The sequence below is a fragment of the Stegastes partitus genome, unplaced genomic scaffold (genome assembly GCF_000690725.1).
Source record: "Stegastes partitus isolate 25-593 unplaced genomic scaffold, Stegastes_partitus-1.0.2 Scaffold634, whole genome shotgun sequence".
In the NCBI taxonomy this organism is placed as follows: domain Eukaryota; kingdom Metazoa; phylum Chordata; class Actinopteri; family Pomacentridae; genus Stegastes; species Stegastes partitus.
In genome coordinates, this window is record NW_007578365.1 from 285699 (window position 1) to 304796 (window position 19098).

The following is a 19098-nucleotide window of genomic DNA, read 5'->3' on the forward strand; positions in this document are numbered from 1 at the left end:
TTGAATACGAAGCAAAAACACCCCAGATGTCTAGAAGCTATACTTGGCCTGTGCATTTAGCAGCTCTCTGAGGAAAAGTCAGCATTTCCACTATGCCAGAGTCAACATTCCTTGGCCACGTGATGCGGGAACATGAGGCAAGAGGGTCCATATGTATCACCACAAACATAATTATATAAGAGATGTCTAGGAGACTTGTGACAGCAGCCAAGGAGAAGCACCAGTTTCCTCATATGGAGTTTTATGTTTTTATTCAAACACGTTTAAAAATGAGTACAAAGATTTATACATCAAGAAATTCATTAACATGACTATAAAAGCACCATATGCTTCTGTTTGTATACAATGTGCAAAATCAGCACTGAAACTTTCAGTCATTTCAAAAAGTGAGGAGATCAAAAGTAGAAACACGACATTAAAAAAAAACATCCTTAAAGGGTACATTTACTGAAAACCAAATCAAGTATACGCCCTATCAACACCCTTCCATACGTGTCAGCCAGCATAAATATTTTCACGACACGGAGCGCTTTGTGCAGCCGTTCATATAGCTTCCAGCATTAGAGAGTTCTGATCTGCGGCTTTGATGCCTCCACCTTCATGGAAAATGTTCAACAGGGCCGCCTCGATCGAGAAGAGGTGCTCGTCCTCCACCTCGGGACAGTAGTGCCTCATGAAGTCCGCCAGGCGCACCAGGTATTCAATGTTGTGGCCCGTGTTGCCCCTGCAGGTGGCAATCTGGGCGGCGACGTCCTTGATGGAGGCCGGGCCGAGGTACATGGGGTTGTCGGAGGTAGCGATGTAGACGAGGGCCAGAAGCGGACCGTGGCTCCTCTCTTTGGGGATGAACTCCACCATCTTCGTCATGTAACCGCCCAACACAACCTCTCTCATGTTTAGGTACTGGAGGGACTCCTGAACCTGGGATTCGGACACTTCATAGGCAACTCCCCACGTGCAAGCCTGAAAACAAAAAGAGGCGGACGGGTCAAACAAACAGTAGTTTGTAAGTAAGCTGCAGCAATTATAGGGATGCACGATATATCTGCGACCACATCGGTATCGGCCGATATTAGTGTTTTTTTCTGATATATCGATATCGGTCTGATGAACAAATTTAGCCAATGATTGTCTGACATCAGCGCCTTCGTCTCTACATTTGATATTGCTGCTATTTCACAGATGATTTACTTTTGTTACATAATAAAGAAGACTACGTGGTCTAATCTGTTGGGCTTCTCCTGAACAGTTTCTCACGGGGCTTGCTTATGCTCATTTTTCAGTGTGAACAAAAATCAAATATCGACATCGGTTATCGGCGATATCAGAAATCTTAATATCGGTATCGGCCAGAAATTTTAATATCGTGCATCTCTAGCTAATACATGGCACATATCAAGGAGAGTGTATGTCTTAGCTCAACTAACAAACACAGAAGTAATGAATAAAAATGACAGTATGGTGATCTGAGATGGACCCTACTGAATCTTAGTTATGGTCCTTTTTTTTTGCTTGACAGCGATTTCAGAGAAAAACCCACAGCAGTCGAAGTACTAAATATGTTGAATAATATAAGAGAAAAAAAGTCTCCAGTGGAAAGGATGGCACCGTTACCCAGTTTCTGTGAACATAATTACAGTGCTGTGAAAGGTTATTGTGCAAGATCATAAAGTAGGTCATGATCAGATAAATACCAGATGTAAGAAAGCCCAATTAAACATCTGGGCTGTTTATTAAAGTTATAGTTTTATTCACTCACAATGGAAGAATTAAAAAAAAAAAAAAAGTGGTTTTATTAGTGCAAGTAGTTCCAAAACAAAGACACGCTTACCTCCTGATCTGCCACTAGTGTTGCCACTCTGCCCGGCTGGAGAAAGCAAAGAGACACAGAAGTTAGAACATCACACAACAACAACAACAACAACAACAACAAAATGTTTATGCTTCATCATAATGATAAAAAAAAGAAAATTATTAAATATGTTATTTATCATGAAGTTATCAGTAAATAAATATTACATCCAGTTGGACAGCAACATGACTGAACAGTAACTTGATGAACTCACCTTCTGCTTGTCCCCTCGATAAAAATCATCTCCCTGCCAGAAGCGCCTCTTGTATCCTCTGATGTGGCCGATTTTGCAGCTTTTGTAAGTAAAATCTGGTCTCCACACCAAAGATCCATATCCAAATATCCACATGCTGCTCTTTTCCTTCGTGATGTCCTGGGGTTTCATTGTTTTTGCTTGACTTTTTTTTATTTTTAAAGTAGACAAAGACGTTCAAGTTGCTGCTCCTGTCAACAAGTGTCCTTTACATCCAACAGTTCCATTTATACGCTGCAGGAGGCACAAACCTTCATCCACGTCATGATTACTGTGTTGTAAAAAAAAAAAAGCGTCAGATATTACTCATAGCATCAGAATAATGCAAATACTGTCCGTTTCTGTGCTTGTCTCCCGATGTACTAACACGTGCGTTTGTTTTTCAGGGGGGGAGTCGGAGCGACAAGCTCTCGGCCAATGAGATCGCAGAGGAGGCGGGCTGAGGTGGCGGATCAACCAATCAGAATCCTCCCAGCAATGACACCTCACACCGGCCTTAGGAGTCACAGGGGCTTAAAAAAAACACACACACGAGCTGCTGCTACAAGAAATGTAAAGGAATCAGGAAGGTCAGAGTGAATTGGAAACTAAAAGCATTCAAGTCCATGTCACTCCCAGAAATGACATCTCACGTCTGTTTTATGGGTCACAAGGGCTTTAAAAAAAACAAACACATGAGCTGCTGTTACAAGAAATTTAAAGGAATCTGGAAGGTCAGAGTGAAGTGGAAACTAAAAGCATTCAAGTCCATGTCACTCCCAGAAATGACACCTCACACCGGCCTTAGGAATCACAGGGGCTTAAAAAAAACACACATGAGCTGCTGTTACAAGAAATTTAAAGGAATCAGGAAGGTCCGAGTGAATTGGAAAGTAAAAGCAGGGAAGTGGTTTAGTTTGCTTGTTCATTTTAAACACTTTTAACTGCAAAATCTATTTCTTTCATTTTCTCCCCCCTCATATATATTCCCTTTAAACGTGATAAAGGCCTGTATTTAATTAAAATAAATGTATTTCCTTTCATTAGATAGCCACAGTGATGGTACACAGGTAATAGAGGTGTGACGGGCAACAAATCCGTGTGGCATGAGACACACCGTGTGACAGCATCCTCGTGATAGACACTCAGCGATTATATAAATATTTTATTTTATTTTCACATCATCATCATCATCATCATCATCATCATCATCATCATCATATGCACCTATTGCTACCATTTCTTTAATTTTTTTGCACCTATTGCAGCCTGTCCTGCAGCACCGCAGAGCGAGTGAGAGTCCAGCAGGTAATCACATTACCTATAAATAGCTGGACTGTTATATCAGTGCTCTCTTAAGCTCATTAGGTGTCTGCGTCCTCCATCATTGTGTCCTGCACGAAGGCCGACGGCTGCATGACTGACGTTTGTCCCCTGCCCGTCGCTCCCTCTGCATGTTCCACCAGCTCAGAGGTGAGAGCAGAGAGAACTTCTTGCCTGCAACTTTGCACAAAACCTGCTGCCCCCAAGTGGTTAAGACAGCCATAGCTCTTGTCTTGAGACTTCAGCTGCAACCTGATGCTTTGACTGACGGCGTTTTGGTGGATAGTTGTGCAGCTTGCAGGTTTGTTGTGGTTCATGTGAGCTTGCTTGGTGTTGACCGGGGCTGTGGGGCCCCTTGTTTGCTGTGCTCACATTCCAGCAGCAGAAGGCCACATGCAGACGTTCTCAGCTTCCACACAGTAAAAACACCAGTTTACATGCAGTAACACCCAAAGAGTTCATTTCAACACTGAGTCAGTGAACATATGGTCCCGACTGGAAAAGTGTTACGCTGATGATAGTGTTGAATTTTTTTTAATTTAATTTAACTCTGATAAGAATTCATATTTTACACTACACTGAGTCAGGCTGCAAGGTGCAAGCTAGCTCAGGGGTTAGTACCACTGCCTTGCAGCAAGAAGGTCGCTGTGTCGCGTCCCGGTGAGGACACCCGGGATCTTTCTGTGTGGAGTCTCCATGTTCTCCCCGTGCAACGTGGGTTCTCTCCGGGTTCTCCAGCTTCCTTCCACACAGTCCAAAAACATGTTGAGGTTAATTGGTGATTCTAAATTGTCTGTAGGTGTGAATGTGAGTGTGCTTGGTTGTCTGTCTCTAAGTGTAGCCCTGTGATAGACTGGTTACCTGTCCAGGTGAACCTGCCTTCACCTTAAGTCAGCTGGGATAGACTCCAGCCCCCCAGGACCCTAGTGAGGATTAAGCGGTGTATAGATAATGGATGGATGGACGACACTGAGTCGTGTTAATTAAATTTTACACTATGAGAACAATAACACTCTTGGTGTTATTTACAGTTGACACTAAGGATGTTTCAGTAGATAAGGTTGAGTGATGCTGCTGATGGCATCAACATGTTCCTGGATGCTTGTTCCCCTCTGGAGATGAAAGACATACATAAACATACAGTCGTCCTCAAATGTATTCATACCCTCCAGTTAAAGAAGGAAAAAACAGCTGATTAAGCATAGATAGATAATAGAGGACAGAAGATGATAATTTGTGTAGCGCCTAATGCAATTTTTTGTTTATTCAGTCATCAGGCATTTGACGTCATTGAAACGTGGAAATTCAGTCCAGACTTCAGAGGATTTGTCCAGGACCGTATTGTGACGAAATTCAAATGTCGTCCTCACGTTCAGCTTGATAGTCTCATCATCGGTGGAACATCTAACGAAGGTTATGGCCTCCTCGCATTGGTCCTCACTCAGAGTCATCTCAGGACAAAATGGGGATGTGGCTCAAGTGATAGAGTGAGTCGGTCGGTGATCGGAAGGTCAGCAGTTCGATTCCGCCCTGTAACCTGTTTCATGGTCGTTGTGTCCTTAGGCAAGACACTTCACCCACCTTGTGTGAATGCGTATGAATGGTGTGTTTGAGGTGGTGGTCGGAGGGGCAGAATGGCAGCCACGCCTCTGTCAGTCTGCCCCAGGGCAGCTGTGGCTACAATCGTAGCTACCACCACCAGAATGAATGTGTGTGAATGAATAATTGACAGTGTAAAGCGTCTTTGAGTGTCCAGAAAAGCGCTGTATAAATCTGATCAATTATTATTATTATTAATAACAAATGATGCACCTCTTCATCGCCATCGTAGCCTTCGTCAGTCTAACAACAAGCACACTTTAAAAAGCTATCACATCTGTTTTTAGATCCATCATCATCGTCTCCATCCATCGAGGAGACGATAAAACTGCAGAGACGGTTCAAGTCTGTTAGAGATGGAAATGGGCTCATTTTAAAATGTTCCTGTCACTGTTGTTGTGATAACTCTGGTAGAGCCCATACACCCTGACGCTGCATATTTTACTCCAGGTCTTTTCACTCTCAGTAGTTTCACCAACACTGGGCGGCCACATCCTACTCTATCTGTTGTTGTAATATCGATATGTTTGCATACTTTGACACTACATATTTTACTCGTGTGAATTAGTTTTGTTGTGGCACAGAGATCTGTAACAGCAGCAGAGAAGCAGTTAGGTAGAAAGACCACAAGGACTCTTTATTATCACATACAGATGTTTTAAATATATATATTTTTGTTGTTTGAGTATTCCCTTACATCGCTGCCGATTACAACGCTGTCCACTGAATGATTGCTAGCACATGGATTTTCACATCACACTGAGACACAGATGTCGAGGACACAGACATGGAATCATCAGAAACGCTACCGGGCCAGATATTACTGTATCTACAGACAACGAAGCCACTTTCACGCCAGCTGACACAAATAAAAAGTTTCTAGGTGTTTAATTTAACGATCTCTATTCGACCACATGTACACTCAACCATCGAAGACTGACAAACAAACAGTGTACCAGATATGTATTTCTTGCTTCTTCTTTTTTTTTTTTTTATAACAAAAAATAATAATAATAAAACACAACAAAAACTTTAAAAATAAATTCACCTTTTTGGGGCATCAACTTAAAAACAGATGTACTTCTAATCTCAACATATAAATATACAGTATATACAAAATAATCTTATAAAACATAGAAAGAGAAAGATCAGTGCTTCATATACTTAAATTACTAATGAAATACTAATCTTACAAAACAACATTATTGGTTCAGTAATTTCCATTGAAGGCGTCCTTGGTACGATAGTCACTTCATGTATTTCTTTGTCTTTATTTAAGGGTGATCTTGCATAAAGTAAAACAAGGCCTTATCATGAGTTTCCCTGCATGGCGCGTTAGCATATTGCATTTTTTTGATCTTTCATTGTTACCTCCACGTTGCTGTGCAAAGGAATCAAGGTAAGGCAGGGCACAACGTTTCTCTTAAATACATATATAAGGCTTTGTGATCTAGGCTGCATACATTCTTTATAAAAACGGATTCAATTTACAAAACCCTAAATATCCCCTCAAAAATGAACCGTTTTCAGTAGTTTTTTTTTGAGTCCCCTTTTTTCTTTTGATTTAGCGCAATGCTGATTTTTGTTTGCATAGCGCATTGCAAGGTTGCACGGAATGGGAAAAGGCCTTCCACCATCTCGTCGGCAGTAAGTTGATTCATTTGATTGCTGATTACCGCGGCGACGTGGAGGGGAGCACGTGAAGACAGTCCTCTTCTTCTGAGGCGCGAACGTCTCGGCCCCGTTGCCCTCGGATGAACTGGGACGGAGCAGACGAAGGGTTCGAGTCGGAAAAACGTGGAAGGCGCGTGGCGTCCTCGAGCGTCCATCGTTTCCCCGCTCGTCTTTTCTTCCTCAAGTCTTTACATTCTCACATAGATTAGTAGCTTCAGTTCTATTGCATTCGGAGAGCACGCGAGCTCCATCCAGTTATCAAGTTTTCAAGAGCAGCAACTTGCATTTAAATAAATCCCAGTCTCTCCACACTTGTAAACAGTCCACAAGAAATCCAATGTTGATAACGAATGATGTCTTCCATTTATTATACCTGGAAAAAAGATGAAAGGAAACTCAGAAATAATGACAAACAACGTCTGGTTTTTATTCCCAGACCAGCTTTACATGAAAACAGGTTTAAAAGCTTACCTCCGTTGCGATGATGCATTCGTTTTTCTCTTCTGCTATTACAAAGACAGACTGGTACATCGAATCTCTGGAAGAACATATGGTAGATATTCTACACTCTGGCCTTTCACTGTGAAGTAAACATAGATATCGTCAGTTACTGAGCACAACAGGAACATCTTGTGTTAATGACAGGAAGTGATAATCTAATCTGTCTGGTACTGACGTCCGTACACTCACCTGTACATTCTACTCAAATGCCTTTTATCTTCTATTATCTTTTCACAGTTTTCATCTTTGTCCAGGAGGGACAGTTCGTCCTTGTACCCCGCAGAGGTTTTATAGTCCAGCTGGTAGTGGTTGATGTATTTGTGGTTAGACTTTTCCCTGGGACAGTCCACCTCCAAATCCACCTTTTTATTAGTGTTCTTGAGCTCTACGGTAGAGATGAGGTTCTCTTTCTGAAAGTCAACCTTAGAGAGGTTGTTCATGGTCTCTGAGTCCTGCTCCTCACTCCTCTGCTTCTTGATGTGGCGTATCACCACCACCGCCATGCAGAAGAGCACCAGAGCAGCCACCAGGCCTACGCCCAAGCAGATGGCTGCTAGGTTCAGCTTGTCGCTGGCTATGCTGGGGCTGGGGGTGTTGGATAAAGTTTCATTGTTGAACTGGCACTGGGGGCCGCTGTAATGAGCGGGGCAGATGCAGGTAGGCTGGCCTTTGGCTCCGATGGTGCAGGTCCCGCCGTTGAGGCAGGGAGGCTGAGAGGCACAGCGGTCTGTGGGCTTGTCACAGTGGCGGCCGGTGTACCCTGGGGGGCAGGTGCAGGTGTAGTCGTTAATGCGGTCGATGCAGGTGGAGCCGTTTGCACACGGGTTCCTCGCACACTCGTTGATGTTGATCTCACAGCGCGGCCCTGTGAAGCCTGAGCGACAGCTGCAGAGTCTGAGGTTACCGTGGACCACACAGTGTCCACCTGTGCAAAACACATCAGCGATTCAGATTAGTTTAGATGCAGACACACACACAGGAAGTGTAGAATTGTTTTTGATGCAGCGAGACCGATGTATTACCGTTGGTGCACTGCAGCGAGGTACATTTGTCCACTTTCCTCTCACAGTTGAGTCCAGTGTATCCTGCTGGACACTCGCATATGTAACTCTGCCCGTTGTCCCGCTCTCTGCACTGGCCGCCGTGAAAGCACGGCGTGTCCGCACAAGTCAGCATCCTGTGCTCGCATTGTGGCCCTTCAAAGCCCTGTGGGCACACACACCTATAGCCGTTCTCAGAGTCCTGCAGGGGAAAAGATATAAAGTTTATCAACAAGCTGTGTGTCAGATGGTTTTTATCGTATCCTGTTCACGACTGCCCCAACGAACCCCATTATCCTCGGTCTGAATTCTATTTACAGTACTGGCTCTGTGAACTGGGTCATCCACTGACTTGACAATCGATAGCATCCTCCTGGACTAGCAGATAGACGGAGGCAAAAACAAAAACAGGAAAGCCTGTGTTGTGGGAAAGGAGAGAGAGAGACTTCCGGACTCACCAGGCAGCGGCCTCCGTTGTGGCAGGGCTGGTTGTCACACTCCCTGACCTCCGAGTCACAGTTAACCCCGGTGAAGCCTGGCAGGCAGGTGCAGGTGTAGCTGCCCTGGCCCGTGTTCATGCACGTGGCCCCGTTGGCACAGGGCTTGTGATGGGTGCAGTAGTTCAGATCTGTAGACAAAAAGGGTGGAAATCTTAGTAGAGGAACCACAAAAGAGGCATATTTAAAGCACCCAACACTTCATCTAGTTTCCTTATTTTGCATTATTCTTTGAGAGAAAGAGGTAGCCGCACACCTTGGTCACAGAAGATGCCTCCCCAGCCTTCCTTGCAGGTGCACTGCCACGGCTCTGTACAGGTACCATGTTTACAGGACGGATGGAGTTTACACACATCACAAAAGAGTCCCTGCCAGCCTTCTCTGCATCTGTTCACACATAAAACATGACCGTTGGCTCACACACAAATTCACACTCGTGCTCTGTACTGTCACAAACAACCATCATGGGTCTAATAACAGAGAGAAAACATCATCTGCTACGACATGACCTCGTTTAAAGAGGACAGTAGGGGTCGACCGATGTGTTGTTTTTAAGAATCAATACTAAAAAAAATGTGATTAGAATTTATTTATATTTCACGTATTAAAGAAACCTTTTCAACTTCAATCCTTCAGTGTTGATCGGTTGTTATTTGTGATAATCAGACGGTGCTGTGGGTGGGATATAAGACCACACAGTGACTGCACACAGAGATGCAGCTACACAAGAGCCAAAGCAGTGATTCACAAAACTGGATTCACTTGCTTTCATTGGGAATCGATACCAATAACTGAAGAAAATCGTCAATATCAGATCAGATAATCGGCCGGGGCAATAATCAATCAATCAACCCCTAATGTAAAGACAAGTTCTCGCTGAACTATCATCTGTAAATCTCTGTAAATATTGATCTTTGGCAGATTGTGCATCCCCACATGCCAATAAACTATAACTGGATGATTCCACACAGACTCATTAGTAAACACTCACTTGCACTCTCCAGGTAATGTGCAGTTTCCGTTCCTCTCATTGCACCCTTTCAGACAGATCGCTGCAAAGCAAAAACAGACATACTCAAACTTTGGCATTCATACACGTTAAACATTTGTGATCATTTCAAGGTATTTTGTCTTCAAACAACGATCTGAATTACAGCAGACGTTTATCCAACATCATTAAATCTGAGTTGATTTTTAAAGAAACAGAATGCCAGCAGGTTTCCCAGCACACATTGTTTGAGAGTTAAACCTCCCCCGAGACTCATTCATTCCCTCTCACAATGAAAACCTCCGTGTCATTTAAGGTGCGCTGAACCCCGATTGTTTCTTCACATAAAAACGAAAACCATGAAGAAGGTTAGTTTCACATTCAGGCTCTAACTTTGTTTAAATATTTTAAAGTATTTTGAAGCACATGCTGTTTAATGCATGAAAGGGTTTTTATGATGACATTAAAAAGCGACTCTTTAAATTGAGAAAATGTGAAAGTAAAGCAAGTCTGAGAGAATCCACGGTTGATGAACCCTCCTGTTGTCTTTGGGGTTAATTTGACTCCGTTCAATGTTAAAGGTCTCTAAAGAAGTTTTATTTAAAGGGCTATTTACACACATATTTGGGTAATAGCTTTAATTATGATAATTTTCTGGAGGTTTAAATTGCTGGAGGGGTAATAGGAGGATTAAATATATTACCAAAAGTTAAATGAACTCTCTCAGGTAATTCAGCTTAATTTAGATTTCATGATTCATGAGATAAACTAAGTTCCCTTAACTCAGATTGTCATGGCAGCAGTCAAACTTGTGTTTCTAAGTTGCACAATTTAGTGTTAAAAATCTGTTAATGAGGCTTTAATTCCCTTTAAATGATGCTCTCCCCACAATAAACCCTGATGTCTAACCGTTGCAATGAAAAAAAAAGAAAAAAATCCATTTGCTTTTTTTGCCTGAATTGTGTTCCGTGAATGTGACATCGATTCTGCACGAACTGGGTTGGAGCTGAGCAGATGCTAAGAAAAAAAAAAAAAAAAAAAAAAAGCAGGACAGCTGCCCCTATTGTTTGCCGGTGGCCGGTTCGAGCCCCGTTTGCAGCTGCTGCCCCGCGCCGCCGCCGCCGCCAACAATAGGAGCCGCAATTTAGCGGCGCGTGGCGGGCGATAATGCCGCGATTAACCCCGGCGCGTGCTGCTCGGCGACCACCGCCCCGGATTAAAAAAAAAGCGCACGCGCTCACCGAGTTTTAAAAAAAAAGTAAAAGCCCGGCTGTCTGTCTGTCTGTCTGTCTGTCTGTGTGTCGTCACCGCCAAATTCAGCTGCGTCACATCCCAAAACACACACCTGTGGTCACGGAACAGGTGATTTAAGTCATTAAAGATTAAAAATAAGTTGTAGAAATAAATATTCTTTACATTTAGGCTACAATAAATGGCACTTTGTAGCGTGAAGGCCTCTGGAGCAGCTGGAAGAATGGCGTCTACAGGAAAAGGTAGGCAACACAAGGCCTGTTCAGAATAGCACATTGCTGTTTAACTCCCTCTAGAAGCACTGTGTGTGTGTGTGTGTGTGTGTGTGTGTGTGTGAAGTTTGGCCTTTCTTTTCTTTTTTTTTACATCACAAACAAACAAAAGTGTCCACATGGTGTCTTTACTCGTGCTTACGTTCTTGGCAGTATTCTCCCTTCCATCCCGGCAGACAGGCTATTTGCCCGTCAGGCTTGCAGGTGTAGTGGCCAAAATGGTCGTCTCTGGGCGCGCATATTTTGGAACAAGTGTCCCCGTAGTAATTTTCATTGCAGATGAACCGGTATGAGTACCTTAGCTCCGTCTGCGTCCCGCCCTGCACATCCTGGGACCACTCGGGCCCAATTCCCAACTGTCTTTGGATGGCAAAAGAGCTAATCAAGAATTCGGGGCTGGTGGCATCTGTGGGGGAAGAACATGAGAGTGAATAAATCTAGCAGTTATTATTCTGAGACAATACACAATCTGATATTTCCTCCTTCCTTCACATGTGTGACCATTATTTCACTTTGTTGTGAAGGACTTAACAAAAAAGGTGTAAAATCCAGGAAAAGGCTGTCATGGTATTTTTCTTTTCTTTTTTTTTTTTTTTTTTGGCAAGGCTTCATATTCTCACTTGAGCCATGTACACTTTCCCATGCATGCCAAAAATAAAACAAGGGAAGTGCAATTGTGTTGGAGAGATTTGATTGTAAAAAAGATTGTCGTGTGACTCATAAGGCATCCGAAACAAACACGAATCCGTGACGCTGGGAATAGCAGATGCATTTGCCAGCACTTGGTTGGTTCATGGAGGTTTACTGATTACAGCGTGTGATTGGTAATAAGTCAGGAGGGAGGCGACATTGGGCCGTATGTCTCCCTCCAGTGGCGCAGACAGAGTTTGCATCTCCCCTCACCTCCAAGCTGCTCCGCTGCAGGAGAATACCAGGCTTCGATCACTAATGAGAACGCACCCTGTGGGGGACAAATTGGGAGATACGCGTCACCAAAATGTACTGAAATTGTATGAAAGGCACATTTAGTTAGTTTCTGGCTTTCTTTGATTAACTTAAGTAGTGATGGAGGGCACTTAGAAAGACTTTCAACATTTTAAAACCACTTAATTTTCTAGAAATAATCCAAAACACAGACTGGATGCTGGCTTTTGCGCACGATTTTCTGACTTTACGCACAGAGTTGGCGACACAAAAATGCAATAGACATCTTAAAGTTACTGTTTTACTATGTTTGGCTTTAATGTCACCATAAAAAAATAAATAACAGTCACGTTAAATATATATGGCATCAATATTTATACGTGCAAGTGCCAATTTTGCATTACTTTGTTGCAGACGATCCGAAATATGTTTTCAAAAGTTATATATTTTATCAGAGTTTTCCACATTTTTTACTATTTACTAAAAAACTATGTGGCATAATATTAAATCTGATGCACATAAAGTTGGTTTCAGCGTAAAAGTGTGAGAAGCCAGCAGGTCAGCTGCTCTTACCGGCCAGGTGAAGTTGAGCGGCAGACGCAGCCTGGCGTCCTGCTGGATGCTGAAGGAGTCGGTGCCCAGAACAGGTGTGGCTGCTCTGCCAAATATACACTTTCCAGGGGACACCTCCGTCTGGAAGTTCTTCAAACAAACCTTGAAATAAGTCCTGCAGCCAGCCATGCTGCAACTGAGTCCATTTGCCAGCAAACCTTTAGTATTCTGAAAATGATGGAGATCGATCTCGAACACACCTGATCCCAAAACCTAGAAGGACATAAACAGTGAGCACAGCAGGAAACACGCAATATTTGTTTTTAAGATTAATTCTGTCCTATTGCAAAGATTTTTTTTTAAAAATATGTACCTGAGTAAATAATGTTATAACTATTGCAAGGATAGAGGTGAACCAAACGGCCATCCTTTAGAGTTTTATGTGCGTATCCTTAAAAAATCAGTTTGTCCTCCCGCAAAACGCTCCTATTCCAAACGGAGTGACGATGAATAAAGTGGTCAGAATAAATATAATCCTTCTTCCAAAGCCTGTAAGGACGAGATCCAGCTCCACAATCCGTATCCAGAAGATGAAGTTTGGGAAAGACCGAGTTATCCAGTGCTAGAGGTTGTTAGACTAATATCAGTAACGTCAATATCCACAAGTGAGTCATTCTGCGGTCTTTATGTTGCCCATCCATCGTGCCGGTCAGATGTGGTTTGAGTTTGCTGAGCTGATGCGAGGCTTGTGTTGCCAACAGTGATGCGAGCATGTGGCGGAGCATCAGCGCATAGTGACTCCCAGTGAAGGATGTCTGACGTCCCTCCCAGTTTATATACCACGGTGTAGTGTCATTACAGACAATGTCAGCCAGTAAACACCGCCCACTCTCCCCTCCACCTTCTTCTTTTTTTTTTGCTTGGAGTGTCATTATGAATTTGAAGGGGATCGTTTTTTTGAGATCCGGAAATGCTTTTTACGCAGATTGTTCGTGTCTCAAACAGAATAAACAGACGCAAGATTATATTATAGTAGGTTAATATTATATGCAAGAAAACACAACAAGTATAGAAACTGAGTAGATTAATTGGTGATCATGAGAAACACTATAAATCTCACGAAATTATAGTAGTTTTCTTCTTCTTTTTTTTTTTGCCTCTCAGACATCTGACCTCCCAGTCTTCTATTTTTCCCTCCTTGTGTTTATTTTAGGAGATGAAGTGGGAGATAGCTTCATGCATGATAATGGATTCACATTGTAAACACCTCGTGTCACTCATAAATCACCCTGTTTTATTTAATTTTTTTAAAAGGAGGGGGGTTGTAACAAAATAAAAGTCCATCCAAGACTTACTGTAAAGCTTTGATTGAATATAAATGTAATTGTGTTTCTTGGAAAACCTTTACAGATCAGCTCCACGCTTCCCAAAGAGGCTTTTTTATGATTTCTATAATTGGATTGTTATCATTTGAACAGTTTACACGAGGACAGAAATGCACACGTGTGCACGCTGTGACGCACATAAAGACAGGAAAAGAGAGCATATATGTGACTGTTATAGTTGTTTATTGTGTTTAATGAAAAGTCCACAACAAGCATCAACATGTCCAGGCGCTTTATTTTACCCCACAGGTCACAATGCCAGCAATTGAAAATACATTTGTATGCTTAAAAGCAGAGATTGTATCCCCCATGTGTTTGTTGAACTAACATCCACTATAACCGGTTGAGAAAACACACTCCTCCTTTCAAGTGTTTGCAGAATTGTTCCAGGAGGGGAAAAGAAAAATGAACTCCAAAGAGTATATGAAGCTTGCTGGGTAAATAAATTGAAATGCCATATGCATTTTTATCACATGAAAACTCATGCTGGGCACAGGCATTGTTACCTTTATCACCCCTGCAGCAGGCCAACTTGTCGGGGAGGATTTACAGTGAAGGGAACAGGATTTAAGAACTGTTCCCTCGCCATGAAGGTGCGTGGCTGAGCAGCGCTCCTGCCGAGATGACTTCACGTCTAACCCCCCACCTTTGACTTATAGGTTTGAGGTTCCACCGCGGGGCAGAGACAATGGACCATTGAGTGTGGAGCAGTGTGAGTAAGAGGCCCGGACATCTCATACCTCTGCTGCATTGAAGTATTTGGCGTTCCCACCATTGACTGAATCACACAGATCCTGTGGTGGATCAATGCAGCCTTGTGCAGCAGATTTAACCACGGATGTCTGTTCTGTTTTATGTTTGAAAACGCTCTAGATCCACTTATCTTTGGGCCATCTCGCTAGTTTACGAGTGGCTGCCACGGACTCCAGAGGCTCATTAATCTCTTTGTGTAGGAAGAAGGGTGTAGTGTAATGGCGCTGCTGTCTTCCCTTCATACACGTCAAAACATCCATACACTTTAATATTTGATGGACTGTGGTTAAGGTTTCTCTGTAGCTCGGGTTTCAATTCCTTGTTAAGGAATTGGACTGTGCTAAACAAGCAGCGACGCTTGGACCGGAACTTCTCGAAAAACATCAGATCTGGAGGAGCGTCTTTCTGGGGATGCACTTATCAAGCTTTCTTAATGTTTTTATAATAATCTCCAGCGATTTTTATGAGTGTTTTTATATTATTATTATTATGGAAATAGGCAGAAATCCTGGCCTGAGTTAGTGGGGCATTTCAGTTCTTCGCTGTATGAGTTATTTACTCTGGTCCAATGCAAACAATATTAAAACGAGCTCTTTTCTGCTGCGTTGCTCTAGAATAAACACAGCCTTGGAAACAGACATCAGCCCCGCCGCGCTTCCATCTGCAGCCTTGTATAGGACATCATTTTTCTCTTATGACAGTGTTTTGTAAAGCCGAATTCTGATTGTTCTATGTCTTCTCAGCTGGCATCCGAACCCTAAAAATAACATTTTGATTGGGAAACGAAGAGCAGCGAAAAGTGACTTATTAGGAAAGTTGCTATTTATGAGAAATCGTCCGAAGCAGCTGTTTGGTTCTTTGGCAGGCCGATTGTTTGCTCCCAGGAATGCTCGCTCGTAAGTTATGGATTTTAAGAAGATGTTTGAAATCTCATCAATCAAAATAATAATCCAATCGGGCATGTGCTATTTTAAATGTTAGCAAATGACTCAGAACGCACTTGACGGCGGCCACACCAACACGCTGTTGATACTTATTATTTCCAAAACACGAGAACATTATCGCGTCCCTCATAAACACAGCGGGGATCAAAGACCTTCTTTAATTAAGTTGCCCTCTGGTAAATGGCAATATGTATTTACAGGTAATTTGCACTGGAGTGTAAGTAAACAGTCAATGAAAAGTCACCTGACGACGACAGACTGACACGAGAAAACATCACCTGCTGTTTGGTTATGAGTTTAAGATTTTATCATCTGTCTTTCCAGCATTAAGACCGATCTCCCTACTTTGTCGTCTTCATCTAAGCCCCAGCGTCACTGAAGATGTGGGCCTTCTCTGGTCAGTCCTCCCAATAGAATCAACAATCTGGGCAAGTGCAATGGGAAATTAGCTACAGTGCTAACAGATGGCCCCCTTTTAGTTCAGAAATCTGCCCTGTTTAATGCGCAGCAGTTTAACACTTCTTTACAGCGCATTTGATCTCTATGCCCCAATCTGTTCGGCCAATCAATGGGGCTTTTGATGTACGCTGCCAATGGATCTGAGGCATCTAAGCATGTCGCCCTGGGAGGAGAAATCACCTGCTGTTGCAATTAGAAAGACAAGGGGTGGTTTCATTCTCTCACAGCACCGCGCTGTCTGCCTACAGATATAGAAAATACTCTTAAACAGTTGAAGAGACGTATTTGTTTGAAGCGAGATGGCTGGACTATTAGTGTGTGTGGGGGAGGTGGAGGGCATTTTCAGAAAGATTTCACATGCTTAAGCCAAGGATTACAAGGTGGAATTCCCTCTGAGGAGGAGAAAACATGATTGTGCTTGTCCACAGTTAGCTGCTTTGATTAAAAGCACAACTTCAGATTAAATTAACATCATTTAATGCGTCACTTTTTATACCTTAAAGTGATCGGCTTCTGCATGTGTCTGTTTTCACCCAAGTCGAGCCTCCGAAGCCCCTGACATTGTGTTTAATAAGCGGCCCCGGGCTGTTGTGGAACTTTCCAGCTACCCTCTTTCTGCGCTATTGACAAAACAAAGCCACGTCAGCACGCCTTCACCCTCACGATGCAACCAACAACACGCTTTGGTCACTGACACCATTTCGTGATGCGTGCAGGTGTCACCGCACGTAAAGATGTCGGCTTGGCGGCGGCACCATGACATCATTTATGCTCGCGGTGTAATTTACGGCTCAGCAGCACACCTTGCTTCTGCTCAGGTTGAAGTGCATAAATCAGATCTGGGTGACCGTGTGTGTGTGTCAGTATGCCGGGAGACGGCCCAGCAGCGCATACCTCCCTCCCACCAGGAAGGCTCTGCGATTATACCAAACGCCCCCTCAATGCTCGGTATTGATCCGAGCGAACAGAACAGCTCCACCTTTGACTCGTCAGCAAGGACGTTGGACATCACCACATCTGTCACTTTAACAGAACAATGTCATATCCTGCTACGTTTCAGCAGATGCATTTCCCTTTATAGTCTCTTTTGGTCATTGTCCTCCAGTTGCGGCTGTTTGCGTCGCTCTTGAACAGAAAATAAATACGTGAAGGACACTCCCAGGCACAGCACATGAAAGCCAAACATGTTTTTGTGTCCAAGTAGTTCTTGAGTGATTACAAGTGCAAGGCTAATTATGTGTGTGTGTGTGTGTGTGGAAGAAGCTACTGTAGCCTTGAGGAAATCCTCCCCTGCCAGAGTCAAAGCATCATTGCTTTACGCAAGACAAAACTGCACAGCAGGAAGAGGAAAGAGATAAATGGAGGTGAGGGAAGAGCGTGCTGGTGTGAAGAGGGCTGTTAAAGCCACACCAGTTAGACAATCAGGAAGAGCGGCCTGGGACTATGAACCGCTCGGCTGCAATTCACACGCTAATCTACCTGTTAGCAGGAGGTGTGAACAGGTGCATTTACGGGGGTCTCTGTGTGTGTGTGTGTGTGTTTAAGTGGTTTTGACAGCACAGATGCACCACGGGGGTTTTAAATGACGCCCATTAGGGCTTTTTTTTTACTGAAGTTGCTTTGAGAATCGGGACATTTCCATCAAAGTAATAGCCAATATTAATCTTCAAAGTTGAAAGGGTTTTGGCCTCAGTGTCACCGCAATCACTGAACACCATCAGCGTGATTAGCGTCTAGTAATTTCACCTTGGCATGCTACGCCGTTAGATGAAGTGATGTGGTGTGATAAGGGCCTGTGGTTCTGGTTTAATTATCCAGAGACTTAATGATCTCTTATCTGCTGTTCTTCCTCCACTTCCTGAGCGGGGGCACATGACCTCTGCAGTGCACCACTCTGTATTATTGTTTACACAAACACAGACTTAGAAATGTTTTAGGAGGGTCTGATGTTTTTTCCTTCTACAATTTTAAAATTCCTAGCTGTCCTCTTCCCTTTTTGCACAACTCACTTCCCACCTTTGCTTCCGATTCCATGAACAGGGATTCTTGGGAATTAGCTCTGCTGGCATTGTGTGTGGGAGTGTTGTGCTGAAGGGTAATACATGGGGACGTGTGTCCTATTAGGTGAAAGGCTCAGGGAGTGGCAGGAGGTCCGTTCATCTTTACCTGTGCGAGGTCTTTGTAACTCGTCCTGTCCGACCAAAAGTCATCAGCAGCCGTCGGAATGAAACGTGACCTTTTGTTTGGATTCCATTTAGTTAACTGAACTGTGGTTGACCTCATAACCGCTCACTGTGTACATACACACAAACCCATCTCCACTCTGCAGGACAAACAACAGATGCAAACCCTTTTGTGTAAAGTGATTGTTATCCAAGTCAGCTTAAGGGCTGGCCGTGATATTAACAGCCGTGCGGCGCGCAGATTGTAGATGTATACATTTGCACGTCCAGTTTGTGTTCCTGTGGACAGTGGGCGTCATGCCATGTTTGACATCATTTAGGCCTCTGTCCATGCTTACCCAGCCTCACAATGAGACAGCAGGGGCTGACTGGGTGCCGTTTGATTAATCCCCTCAGTGGGAGCATGTTGGTGAGGAGTCTGTGTGCAGCCTGTTTGTCTAGTAAAGGCTCATTGAGGATGGATCTTCACTGATGAGACTTCATGTTTACAGTGATGAATATGTTCTCACGGGGCCTAACTAATGGGCTGCCGCGCTGATGCATTCGACCTCATTTCTGGAGTCAGCCCCGTGGCCCAGGAGGAGCTCCCTCGCTGCCAGGTCTAATGGCTGTGGAGTGTTGTTCCAACTTGACCCCATGAGTCCCAAGTGCCACCAGTTCATACTCCTC

At 43.6% G+C, this 19098-nt stretch overlaps 2 protein-coding genes across 2 annotated transcripts; both read right to left on the bottom strand.

Annotated features, from left to right (window-relative positions):
- Window positions 1-224: 224 nt before the first annotated feature.
- LOC103363136 (cation transport regulator-like protein 1) lies at window positions 225-2417 on the bottom strand. Its single transcript, XM_008289756.1, has 3 exons — window positions 2067-2417; window positions 1832-1867; window positions 225-963 (listed from the first exon to the last, which is right to left on the bottom strand). The coding sequence occupies exons 1-3, from the start codon at window positions 2235-2237 to the stop codon at window positions 544-546; spliced, it is 627 nt and encodes a 208-aa protein (XP_008287978.1). The 5' UTR covers window positions 2238-2417; the 3' UTR covers window positions 225-543.
- A 3204-nt stretch (window positions 2418-5621) lies between these two features.
- Window positions 5622-13506, bottom strand: LOC103363137 (delta-like protein 4). The gene is made up of 11 exons (XM_008289757.1): window positions 13079-13506; window positions 12727-12978; window positions 12133-12190; window positions 11372-11635; window positions 9710-9770; window positions 8975-9105; window positions 8680-8849; window positions 8204-8423; window positions 7371-8106; window positions 7152-7260; window positions 5622-7053 (listed from the first exon to the last, which is right to left on the bottom strand). The coding sequence occupies exons 1-11, from the start codon at window positions 13130-13132 to the stop codon at window positions 7048-7050; spliced, it is 2061 nt and encodes a 686-aa protein (XP_008287979.1). The 5' UTR covers window positions 13133-13506; the 3' UTR covers window positions 5622-7047.
- Between the last annotated feature and the right edge of the window lie 5592 nt (window positions 13507-19098).

Bases quoted from the DNA above. Each gene is read 5' to 3' on its own strand.
- LOC103363136 (XM_008289756.1), bottom strand. From the start codon at position 2,237: ATGAAACCCCAGGACATCACGAAGGAAAAGAGCAGCATGTGGATATTT. The intron at 1,868-2,066 runs GTGAGTTCATCA...TGCTTTCTCCAG, and splicing joins ATCGAGGGGACAAGCAGAAG to CCGGGCAGAGTGGCAACACT. The intron at 964-1,831 runs GTAAGCGTGTCT...TTTTGTTTTCAG, and splicing joins CACTAGTGGCAGATCAGGAG to GCTTGCACGTGGGGAGTTGC.
- LOC103363137 (XM_008289757.1), bottom strand. From the start codon at position 13,132: ATGGCCGTTTGGTTCACCTCTATCCTTGCAATAGTTATAACATTATTT. The intron at 11,636-12,132 runs GTGAGGGGAGAT...CTTCCCCCACAG, and splicing joins TGCAGCGGAGCAGCTTGGAG to ATGCCACCAGCCCCGAATTC. The intron at 8,850-8,974 runs GTGTGCGGCTAC...TTTTGTCTACAG, and splicing joins AGGCATCTTCTGTGACCAAG to ATCTGAACTACTGCACCCAT.